Source organism: Passer montanus, unplaced genomic scaffold (genome assembly GCF_014805655.1).
Source record: "Passer montanus isolate IOZ18808 unplaced genomic scaffold, ASM1480565v1 scaffold8, whole genome shotgun sequence".
Classification (NCBI taxonomy): Eukaryota; Metazoa; Chordata; class Aves; order Passeriformes; family Passeridae; genus Passer; species Passer montanus.
The window spans coordinates 14,421,598-14,434,305 of record NW_024373256.1 but is presented as its reverse complement, the minus strand read 5'-3'; the positions used below and the strand labels follow the sequence as shown (position 1 = coordinate 14,434,305).

The 12,708-nt window shown below is 46.5% G+C and overlaps 1 protein-coding gene across 1 annotated transcript in view; it reads right to left on the bottom strand.

Moving 5' to 3' along the window:
* LOC120512983 overlaps positions 1–12,708 on the bottom strand; it is a 78,262-nt gene that overhangs the window by 50,932 nt on the left and 14,622 nt on the right. The window contains exons 3-5 of the mRNA XM_039731871.1: positions 11,289–11,480; positions 8,758–8,913; positions 3,629–3,823 (exon numbers count right to left, since the gene is read on the bottom strand). Coding sequence (XP_039587805.1) covers positions 3,629–3,823; positions 8,758–8,913; positions 11,289–11,480 — 543 coding nt within the window. The remainder of the gene's footprint in view (positions 1–3,628; positions 3,824–8,757; positions 8,914–11,288; positions 11,481–12,708) is intronic.

Genomic DNA, 12,708 nt, shown 5'->3' with positions numbered 1-12,708 from the left:
TGCATAATAATCAGATCTTTCAAGCTTTGGAGAAGGAAAGCACAGCCCTGGGCTGTGAACTAAATCTGGGAGCTCACAGCAATGTGGGGATCGGGTCTGGGAGCTAAGCAAATTCTCCAGGGAGCTCAGGCAGCATCTCCACCCCAAAACATGGCCCAGCTTGGGTGCTGCTCACACAGCATGAAGTGAGAAAGACACGTGGGGCAATAACCCCAAATCAAAGCACAACTGCCCCCAGCAGAGGCACTGAACCACAGCAAAGCCCAGCTGCTGCAGCTGGGGATGTGTGGAAGGCAGTGCCCACCCAGCCACTGCAGAGCTGGGTGAAAGGCTCATGTGGCAATGAGTAGCAGCTCCCTGAGCAAGCCTCCCTCAGCACTGAAATTAAAAGCTGTTACAGCAAAAGGCAGTGGAAGGGGCTGAAGGCAACTGAGCAGGGCCAAGGCCATGGTGCTTGTCAATAAAATAATGTCACAGCACTCAGAGCCTGAGCCCAGAGAGCTCCGTGTTCTCCCTGAGCTCTTCTGAAACACAGACTCACAGACCTGAAAGATCCTCTGCAAGTGCCTCCCACTCCCTCTTCAGAGGCTGCACACAGAGCTTGGGAACCTCAGCTCTAAATCTGTGCCTCAAGTGCACAGAGCAACAAGTGCTGCATCTGGGGCTGCTTTCCACAGGGATTTCAAATTTCAGCAGCAATGGCAGCTCTTCATGTATCCAACATGGGTATTTCAGAACGTGAAATAAAGTATGCAACTTTCAAAGCTTCAGTGTGAGAGCTCCTATGGCAACACAGTTAACAGCAACTCCAGCAGGGAAAGCCCAGAAATCTGAAATTCCACATGAAAGCACTGTTCTACTTTCTGCCAGCCCCCTGCTATACATCAGCCTTGCTGTTAGGTCAGCCTTGTGCTGCTGAGCATTTTCAGCAGGCCTGGGTTACAATACTGGGGCAAATTCAGCTCCCTGGACCCAGTTCTGGGATTCTTATCTACAATTTGAAGAAAGAAAAAAAAAAGAGCTTTGCTTAAGCAAAAAATTAAGGAGGAAACTTTGTGTAGACCTGTCCTTAACCCCTGCTATTTGAAAAACCCACACAAACTTTGTGTCAGAGCAGGGAAGCTACTAAAGGAGCAGCACAAGGGGAACTGATCACCAGAAGGTGCAACAAAATTAATTTTCTGGAAACTTAAAATAAAAAATGTTCTTCACCTTGACTTAGGGATGTCTGTGGACAGAGGAGGAGGGATGGAGGTTCCCCTTCTTCCTTAAAAGCTGTGCCCTGACTCTGTCCTGGCTGGGAGCTCAAAGAGATGCTCTGGAAGATGACCATCAAAGGCTGCACCTTTTGGGCAAATGTCCCAATGTCCAGAAAAACTGAGGGAGAGGAAAAGAACTCCAGCATGGACCAAAGAGGCTGAGGAAAAGCAGCATCAACACTTGCTCTGAGTGTGTTGTCTGTATCCCTGAGGTGAATGTTTGCATCCTGAGGCTTAGCAGCAGAAGTACTTTTATTTTATGCTAAAATGAAGAAACCTCTTTCTGCTGACAGGGGACCTTGCACTTAACAGCTTCCACAGGGATGGTGTCACTCCCAACCCAAGCTGGGCTTTAATGAGTGCATTGTGAGCTGCTGCTCCTATCATGAGTGAATTGCTGCAGGTTAATAGGCTCATTGCACAGCACTCATAAAAATGCCTCCAAAAGGCAGCACAGGCAAAGCAATCTGTTTGAGGTCCAGAACAGGCAGAAAATGCAGCAGACAAATTGACTGAAAACAAGACATTGGCTCATGCACTAACAAACAAAAAGCATAAAGGTTATTACAATTACTGCTGGCAATTGCTCCCCAGATCACACACAGAGCTGCTCAGCACACAACAGCTTCCCTCTCCCTGCATTTCTATCCATTTTTTTCCACCATCCTGCCAGGATTTCTCTCTCAGACTCTGATCTACCTGGAACAAAAGCAGGGATTCACTGCATGCTCCTCCACCACGTGGGCACAGCTTCTTTGGGCTGCTTAGTTTTGTACACACTGCCTCAAAACAAACACAAATGTACAAAAAGCAAAGCAGGGATCACTGGCCTTGTACCAAACCTTCAGACCAAAGAAGTTAAAAGAAGATGATACTGAGTTTTCTATGCAGCACTCTTTGGTTGTTTTTTGATGACACTTGGGAACATTCTCAGTTGGTAGCACTTTGCAAAGCTCCAGGGCAGACATCAGGGTGAGCTGCTGACTGCTGAGAGAGTGGCTCATTGAGCCCAGCTTTGGAAATCTGCCTTGCTACCTAACCAGCTATGGAAATGTGGCTGTTCCACCCTGGAAGTGTTCCAGGCCAGGTTGGACAGGGCTTGGAGCAGCCTGGGACAGTGGGAGGTGTCCCTGCCCATGGCAGGGGTGGAACTGGATGGGCTTTAAGGTCCCTCCCAGCCCAACCCATGCTGTGATTCCATAAATCTGTGAAAAAGCCACAACACACAGTGGTCTCAGCCTCACTCAGGCCTGGGGGGCACAGAGCACTTGAACTTGGCAAGAGAATGTGGTTTTTAAATTGACATCATGTTTTCCATGGCATCAAGGCAAAGATCCACCCCCAGAAAGCGCCTGCTATCTTGCTGTTCAATTCCTAATGATTTATAATTCCTCTAATAAGGGATTTGCATAAAAGCCCTGGCTGTTTTAAATGATGCCTTATTTTATGCCTTAAAAGCATAGAGCAGATTTATCTTTTACGAGTACGTCAGACTCTTTATGCCTCTTGCTTCTGCTTGAAAGCCACAGTGACTGCAAATCAACAACACTAAGCCTCCTTTTCCTGCACACAAGTGGGATAAACCTTCAGGCAAATTGCTAAGTGCACTGCTAAACCCCTAAGCTTTCATGGCATTGATTCTCACAGAGTCATAGTAATCCCCAACTCTGGTTGAAATGGCAGAAAAGTTCTCATGCTACATAATTTTCAAAATTAAATCTTCATTGTGAACAAGAATTGCAGGCTTTGCCATTCCCTGGAATTGTGTCTCAAGGGTTTTGTTCATCTAAAAACATTGGGAAAAGACCACAATTGTCCAAAGGCTGGTGCTGCTGTGGGAAAGAAGTAAACAAAACATTCCCTCCAAAGGTATAGAAATATTCAGTGCTGCTTTGAAAACCCACTCCAAGTATTTACACCAAGGTAGGAAAGGCTGGTAAAGGCCTAGAAGCAGCATTGGATGCCCTTCAGGAATAAATTCCCCCAATTAGTATAAGGAATTCTTGTAACATTTCATAGGGTGGAATATTTGTTATGGAGCACTTGCTAATCAGACAGAAGTGAAAGGTTAATTATTATTCTGCTTCTAGACAGCAGTGAGTGCTCCTGCAGACATTTCCAGGCAGGTAAGAGATTGCAAGTGAGCACTTGGTTTGGAGAGGTGCTGTGTCCTTGTAGCTCACATACTTCCCTGAAATCCACAGATATTAAATCACAGAACTGAATCACAGAATATTCCAATATTAGTTTTCAAATTCTGTTTAAATCCTCTGCTAAAGCAAATGAGAATGTCTGTTAACACTGGAAAAACAACTTTTACTGGACCTGATCAAAAGATTACCAGAAGTCCAAGCATTTGTGTACAGTACCTGAGGGTCAGGATTAACAGCAGTGATGTTACTGAGCAGGACAGAGGGAATTGCAGGAGGAAGTGTGCACAGCTGGTTTTGGAAGTGACTGGCCAGTTCATCTCTCCACCAAATAAGATCTGGAAGCCACGTAGAGGTCAGAAATGCAGAAATCTTCTGGTAAAAGCTGGATGTTCCCTGGAGATGTTCTGCAGTCTGCAAAGAGCCAGTGGTTAAAAAGCTTTGGTGACGGTTTCAAAAACTCTGTCTGTAGCTTGTACCTGGAGCAGCTCCTCCTCTGCCCACAGCCCCCCCAGACTCCAGTTCCACCCAGCTGTGCTCAGATTCTCCAAACCAACCCCTGGTGTGACACCCTGCACCTCCCAAACCACTGCACTCTTCATCCCATCTCATGCCATCCATCAGCTCACAAACCCTGCTCCAAAGAGATCCCACCACCCTCAGAGGGGGAGAAAACCCCATAAACAGGCCCAAAAACCAGCCCAATACAACGAAACATTAACTTCCAAAGGCTTCCTTAGGGATATAAATGAAAACAGTTGTTAGTGCCCCATCCCTGGAAGTTTTCAATGCCAGGGTGCAGAGAGCACGGAGCAGTCTGGTCCAGTGCAAGCTGTCCCTGCCCATGGCAGAGGGTTGGAATTAGATGACCTTTAAGGTCCCTTCCAACCCAAACCATTCTGGGTTGTTTTTAAAGATTGAGGCTAATATTAATACTGATACATTAATATTAAATACTGCACTGCTAAACTACAGTTTTCCATCATTTAACCTCCCTTCTAAGCCTCATTGTTCTTCAGGTTTATTCTTAATTAGCAGGACTTTCAGAGAATAAAACCAGTGACCTCAAGGAGACCTAATTAGAAATTAACAGACTTAACAACTGTGCAGAACATCTTCTCTCCACCAGTTACTCAGAGGGAAGTGAAGGAACTGGTGTGGCCTCACCCCTGGTTTGAGTAGCTATGGGTGCCACAATATCAGAGGGATCTGAAGCTGTTGGAGTGTCCAGAGGAGGGACAAGGGCACAGGAAGGGTCTGAGGAGCAGCTGAGGGCACTTGGATTGTTCAGCTGGAGGAGGAGACTGAGAGCAGAGCTCAGAGGGGGCTGCAGCTCCTCCTGAGGGCAGCTCCAATCTCTGGGACAGGAACAGGGAATGGCTGGAGCTGGGCCAGGGCTGGATTTTGGGAAAAAATGCTGGGCAGTGCCCAGACTCCCCAGGGAATGGGCACAGCCCGAGGCTGCCAGAGCTCCAGGGGTGCTTGGACAATGCCAGGAACAGGGCGGGGTTGTTGGAGGGCGACAGGGAATGGCTGGGGTCAGGGCAGGGTCAGGCTGGATTTTGGGAAAAAATGCTGGGCAGTGCCCAGGCTCCCCAGGGAATGGGCACAGCCCGAGGCTGCCAGAGCTCCAGGGGTGCTTGGACAATGCCAGGAACAGGGTGGGGTTGTTGGGGGGTCTGTGCAGAGCTGAATGATCCCTGGGGGTCCCTTCCCACTCAGGATATTCCATCACTCTGTGATTTTTGCACCTAAAAATTGAAGCTCAAGGAGGAAAACCCCAAATCAAAGGACAGAGACTGGGAGCTCCTCTGAGCCTCCAGAGGATGAAGTGATGGAGGGGCACAGAGAGGAGCCCAGAGCTGACACAGTGCCAGAGGGATAACTGGGAATGCCTGGCAGGGAGCAGAGGCTGTACAAATCTAATTCCCATGTACAAATCCAGCTCCAATGCCTGAACTGCAGCCTGTGTATCAGCACACAGGAATTACAGGAGGTGAGTGTTTTGGCATTTCTTCTGACAACAAGAAACCAGGGATGTTGAAATCTGCCTCACTTCTAGCAGCTGTGTGGAGGAGGACAGAAATGAAATCACCCCCAAAAAAGCTGATAAAAATGAGAGGAAACAGCAGAACCACTGGATATAGAAATAGATGAATAAGCCAGTCGAATAAGCCATCCCAGTTGAATAAGCCAAAAGACTTCTTGATGTGCAAAGAACAGGAGCTTTTGCCTGGAGAATCCACTATTATAATTCTATTTATAACTATTAGATCTTGGGGCAGAGAACCGGAATGTGAGAAATATAAAAGATATACAGATGACAGTGAAGCAGCCAGTAATTAAAAAATTGATGGCTCAGAGCTCCCTTCTGGGGCTGGAAATGGACTCTGGGCTCTACACATTAGTATTAAAATATCATTTGTCATTGTGGTTAGCATTTACAGATATTGGTCTTTTTTGAATAATCCAAAAAAAAGTAGCTTAAGGTCTCCCTAAATTCTTATAGCAAACAGATGCAACAAAGTACCTGGAAATGGAATTATATTTTAAAGGTAAGCCCTGAGAAGTGTCTTTTTGTGCCCACAGGAGACAACTGGAACAAGAACCAGTAAGTGCCCCGACAGGATGTTGTTTTTCAATTCAGCCACTGAAAACTTGCACATTGACAGGGCAGTGAGAGACTGAGGGCTGCAGTGCGAAAAATAAAGTCCACATTTCTCTCCAGAGCAGCTGAAGCTGCCCAAGGGCAGGAACAGAGAGACTTGCTGTCATTTTCCTTGTCTCTGCTGGGGCTGACATCCCAACTTGTGTTGTTCCTCCCAGCTCTGATCTCTGCTGGGGAAAGCAGCAGCTCTGCAAATGCCTCAGGAAAGAAAGATTGACACAAGTCTGTGCTACCACAAAGCCTCTAATGAGGGACAGGAAACCTGAGTCCTGCTTGGAAGAGCTGCCCCAACCCCTGAAATGTCACTGCTGTGCAATGGAGCTGAGCTCAGAAGTTTTCGATCAGGGTGGGCAGGCCCTGGCACAGGGTGCCCAGAGCAGCTGTGGCTGCCCCTGGATCCCTGGCAGTGCCCAAGGCCAGGCTGGACAGGGCTGGGAGCCACCTGGAATAGTGGAAGGTTGTTGTTCACAATGTGAACTGGCAGCTTCCAAATTAATATATTTTTTAAAGACTTTTACCACGATTGCATTCCCACAAGAGTTACTAATACTTTATCACAAAGACAAGACTTTCTAAGTATAGAAACGACAGTAATAAAATTCTTAGATTTTCAGGTTTTCCAACTATCATTTCAGCAAATTGTAATGAAGAGCTGATGATTTCAGCTCTTACTTACAATACTCCAATGGTAATTCAACCAAAACCAACAATGGATATTGCTATTGCATTAGCAATGAATATAAATAAGCAAGTAGGATACTGAGAAATGCCTTTTAGGATTTTTAGCCCAGTGCCTAGTGTCCTTTCAATAAAACATGCTTTAAGAATTCTCTACAAATTCATTTCTCACATTAGTTGTCCCAGCTTCTTGCAGGAATTTGGACTGGATGGCCTTGAATGGCCCCTTCCAATCCAAACCATTCTGTGATTCCATGAGAAGGACTGGAAAAACTGCACAGTTTGTTCCACTAGGTTGTGATTTAACCCTTCCCAGCTCCAACCAAACACTCAGGGCAGCCTGAGGCCCCAGCTCCACAAGTTCATTTTGTTCTGTAACCCTGGGGAAATATTTTGAGCACAATCAGTGCTCAGTAATTTTGGTACTTTGGCCAAGCCCTCAGCTGGAATCAGCAGAAAACAGGTCAGGCTCTGCCCCTCCTTTCACTTTGCTCCACAGAGGAAACACCTTGAATTCAGCTGCCAACACCAAGTCCTTGTCCAGCCCAGCAGAGCCTGGTCTCATCAGCCTCCTCCCAGGGCTGCTCAATCACTAGTGGAAAAGCTGCTCATTGTTTTGGGCTGGGCTTTTTTGGTAGTGTTTTAATCATGACATTTGGTGCCAGCATCCATTATTTATTTTCAGGAGCACTGGAGCCACAGCTGTGAAACTCCAGGCTTTGTGATACAACATGGGAAATTCAATTTTTGCTGCTCCCAGGCAGCAGCTGCAAGTGAAGGGGATGCTGAAGTGTGTTTTAAAAACATGTTCACACATCCTGATCAATTTAGGCTCCCCATGGTGTGGCCAGCAGGTATAATACAGACAGCTGGGGATGAAGCAGGCAAAACCAGAGTAGAAAATCCACTACCACCTCACTGAAGCCACAGAAGTTGCTTTGAGCCATCTGAGAGGGACTCAGCAGCCTCAGCAGAGCACAGGGCAGCACCTCCAAGGTTCCTTAGCCACAGGACAGTTATTCAAGCAGGTGGCTCTCAGGAGATCTGGGGGACCCAGGGATTGCTGCTCCCCAAATCCACCTGGCCACACTGCCCAGCCAGAGTCACCCACACTGCTCAGGGAAAAAAGAGATTTACACCAGACAAGAGTGGCAATACTACCTAAAAAGCTGTCTCCAAAAAAGAAATAGGTACAAGATGCTTCAGCCTGTATCAAATCAGCTCTGTGAAGGACAGAAGCAACACAGCAGAGCCCAGAGCTGCAATTTCACAGCTCTGTGTTCAGGACAGGAGTTCACATCATGTCTTACATCACATGTGCCAATCCCAGCCTGTGTGCAAGACCTGCCAGTTTTATTGCACAGCTCAGGCTCTGGGCCCACCAAAACTGAGGGCACAGGCTCATGTCCTGCTTCCAGGCCTCAGCTCCTGGCAGTCAAATAAAAATAATTCCTCCTCCTCCTGCGCCACACTCTTCACATGGTTAAAATAAAGGAGGAAAAGCCAGAATAGGTGCCAAAAGATGTGTCTCCTCCAAATGCAGCTAAATTTCTGCAGTGTGAGGTTACAGCTAATGAGCAATTGACAAAAATGATGCCATAGAGAGCTGGTGTCTGGTCTGCACATAACCTAAATGCAGCATTGCTGGATTATGCCCTTTTCTGACTCAGAGATGGGGCAACTGAGAGACATTTGCAAAACTTTTGTTCTATTTTCAGTCTCGTGTGAAGGGTGAGACAATGCAGATGTTAAAATTCACTCCATCACAATTAGATGCCATAACCCAACTGCAGCATAGCTGAGGACAGCTTGGGTTGGCAATCAGCTGTCAGCAATCCTCCAGCTCCCCAGCACTGGGCTGTGCCCCCATGCCAGCCTGGGCACCTCTTCCACTGCTCTAGCCTGCCCTGCTGGGGTTTGAGCTGGAATTGGCACAGCCAGGCCTGGTGCTCAGTACAGAGCAGTGCTTGCACAACCACCAGGTGTAAATGCTGCTACTCACCCCTGGCTCGTGGGTCTGGGGGCAGCTCTGGGCTGAAGGTTCCTCTGGGGCCACCAGGCAGGCGTAGAGGGCCAAGCCTTCCTCTCTCCAGGCCTGCTGCAGCCCCACCACCTCAAATGGAGCTTTGGGGCCATCCTTCCTCTTCACAGGAGGCACCTGGAAATCCATTGGAACACAATTCCATTTTTAGATGGACTGAAAAAAACCCTTTATCTTGCTCTGTTGCTTTTGAGTAGAGCTCCACAACAACCCAGGGAGAACTCTGCTTTGATTAGTAGATTAGCTGTGGTTTAGCCAGTAGAAAAATCAATAAAGACCAAATTAAATAGGAATAACACATTGCTTTTGATAAGCCATAGGATTTATTTTCACAATGAGGACTTGCAAGCTCTGACTTCCACCAGTTTCACTGTGTGGAAGCAGGAATTCACATTATTTCTCTGGTCCAGCAGGGGTGAGCACAGAGCTCCTGCCAAGGCTGCCCAGAATGTTCCTGTCACAGCAGCACCCTGTGTGCCTCTACCAGTGACACTGAGATCAATCCAATCTCAGCTACAAATCAGTGCAGAGGGATGATGCCATGCCAAGGGCTGCTGCAGGCTTCCCTAAGAAGCCCAAACCCCAGCAATCCCCATCCTGTGAATCCCCTTTTAGTTGGGCTGAGGTGATTTCTTTTTCACAGATTTTTTTGTGCACGTGTATGTGGGAGGCAAACGTTCTATTTTCCATTTTACAGATCTGATTTAAACCAGAAAGAGTAAAAAATGACTTCTGCAGCCCCAAGACATAAATTATTATTGTGAATACCAGGGAGAAGGTTGCAGTAGGCACTTTAGGTTGCTCAAATAAAACATAATCCACTTCAACATGCAGAATACATGGAAATCTTGATCATAAGTTAGAAAAGAGAGAGGAGAGACACTTGAAACAGCTTGGGAAGGCACTGGGGTGCTGCAAACTGTCCAGGGCAGCGGGTGAAAAGGGGCAGAAAACTCTGGGAAAGCCAGACACAGAGAATCAGCAAAGCCAGGAGAAAGGAAAAGCAGAGGTACCTGATCCAGAACATGCCCTGGATGGAGAGAAAGACAAATCTGAACCACAGGACTGTAATTCCCTCCCAGGGCTGGTGGATATAGAAACTCCAGGTCTTGTTCTCCTGGTCTGTACCATCACCAGTCTCTAGGTGCATTATCAGCTCTATTTACTGCATTTACAGGGAGATAAAGGCCTTTAAAAACATGGCTTTAACAGAGGGCCAGGCTGGATTTTTCAAACTGCTGCACAGCTCAGTTGGATCACTCAAAACACCAGCACCAAGTCCTCCACTGGATGCCCATGGGGAATTCTGCACCATCCAGGGGACCACTGGCAGCATCCAGCACATCTCCAATGGAATCAGCAAGGATATGCTGATTAACAAAAGCCAGTCCATGGAATTACATTGATTACCAGGTGGGAATTTGGTTTAAAAATGCCTCAACATTTCCAATTCTTTCAGTGAAAGAAATGCAAACTTCTTCATTGCTATCCAACAGCCATTTCAGAGCCTGTGTAGAATAAATTGGTGGATTTTACCCCAGTTTTCCTTGGGCACAAAATCCACCTGAACACCTGAGCCTACACCCAGCAGAGTGACACAGCTCTGAAAGCTGAGGCACCCTTTCAGGCTCAGAGAGAACTGCTACAAGTCAGAGCTCAGTTGTTTTTTTTTAATGGGAATAACACAAGGGAAGAGAGCTCACACTGCAGCTGGTCACAAGCCAACGGGTCTGAATGGAAAATTCAGGATGCAGGGCTGTTCCAGTGGCAATTTTCATTAGCACTGAACTAACACTAAAGAATGTTAGCAATGTTTTAATGCAAGCAGGAATATCATTAACAATTAATTGTGTTTAAGTGGAGTTTAAGTGATTTAAAAGCCTGGCTGCTCAGGGTGAAATCTACCTTGACTGTGTGGATCAGTATTGGTATCCCAGAGTCTTCCCCAGGGAAAAGAATAAGGCCACTGAGCAGGGTGGGAAGGAAAAATATACATTGGGCAGGAAAAATACACAGTTTTCCCTAGGGAATAAAGGGTAATATGGATGGGAAGGAGAGGGGATGGGGTGGTTTCTTTAGAGGAGACAAACATGTGAACCAAAGGACACTTAAGGCAGCCCCTCACTTGTTCACAACTCTCTTGACTATCAGGAAGGGTCTGTTCTTATCTAGAACAGTGAAAACCAGGAACCTGTGTCCATTGCCAAGGACAAAGCCTAACACCCAGCAGTCACTTTCAACAACTCAAAATCTGGCTCAACAATTTTTCACTTCTTCATAAACTCCAGACACAACCCAGCTCCACTGACTCCAGTGAGGATTTTATTTACAGACTCTGAGATGAATTAAAACATAATTTCCACTTTGCTCAGCCACTGTTTTGTAGCTGTTGGGGGGAAACAAGGAGATTTCCAGAGTGATTATGTATTCACTGGAGGTCCAAACACAGCCCTCAGCACCCAGAGCCTTTAGTGCCAGGTCAGTGCACTCACCAGGGACAGCAGCCACGTCACGAGGGCCTGGTAGATGTTGGCTGCTCCCAGCACCTTGTCAGGCACCTGCCCCTCACACTGATCCGTGGCCACTTGGCCACAACTTGCCAGGCAAACAGTCAGCAGCAGCACCTCCTTTTTCACACTGCAGGATCCAGGCAACGTGTCAATAGCTGGCAAAAAAGAGGCTTCCTGTCCAAAAAAAGATAGTATGTAAATGAAAGTTACTTGGATTACTGGAAGTGTATTCATCATCAGGAATTAATTATATTCATTGCCATCACAGGAGGGGCATTTAACACCCAGAGAGCATTTCTCAAAGAGGGAGAATGAGCCATAAAAGCCAGGTTGTTCCCTCAGTGACACCTGCCTGAGCACTGCAGGTTTTCTTGGACAGCTGTCACCTGGGTCCTCATTTAGTCACACACTGCCTGGTGAATGGAAGGTTACACAGTCACAGCTGGAAAAGTGTGACTGAATTTATTCTGTATTCAAGACTCAGGGTTTGGGGCTATTTTTTTAATCACTGAAAAGCCCTCAAACAAGCCTGGTAGTGTGAAAACTCATTATTTTCTGCTTCACCTAACATCCCTCATTTCAGAGATGAGGTCACAGTTAAGGGAACTCACCTCCTTTCTTTACTTCAGCATTGATAGTTGGTTATTTAGGATGCAAATTCCCTCTCCTTTAAGAGAACTGTTTGAGACACAACCTCAGGCTTGAACTGTGGACTTGCAGATTTTGTCCTTCCACAGATGCTGCAGCTGTAATTATTGGCTGTCTTCTTCCCATCTATATTCAACTTGTTGCCCCTGACATTTCTTTGGTAAATTAACCAGCAAGTCCCTAAAATCCCACAGATTCTCCAGTAGTGGTCCTCAGCAGTTACCATCACAGAATCACAGAAAGTTCTGGCTTGGAAGGGGCCTTAAAACTCATCTGCCACCCCCTCCCACAGGCAGGGACAACTTCCACTGGACCAAGCTGCTCCAAGCCCCATCCAACCTGGCTCATGTTTTCAGTTGCTTCATGTAACCCATAATGAGGATTTCTGCCCACTCCTCTACACTGAATGAACCTTAATTTGATTTACCTGAATTTACTCTGAAAGCATACTAAGCTAAATCCAATTACAGTCACTTTAATTCTGAATTAAAATGTCCAAAAGTGTGTTTCACAACTAATCCACTTGACAAGTTAATGTAGCTTGACTTTTGTGCTGGTCCTCAGAACAGACAACTTCTTAAAATGGTTTAATAATGACTCAAACTAAAGCAGCTCTACTGTCACCCAGTGTTTTGGTACCAAATAAAACTGTAAATTAGTAATAAGGTAAAAACAGCCATGCAAACGTGTGATGCTGCAGATTTGTATTCATTCATGGTACTGGAATCCTGGGGTGCCAACAGAATTCCTCAGG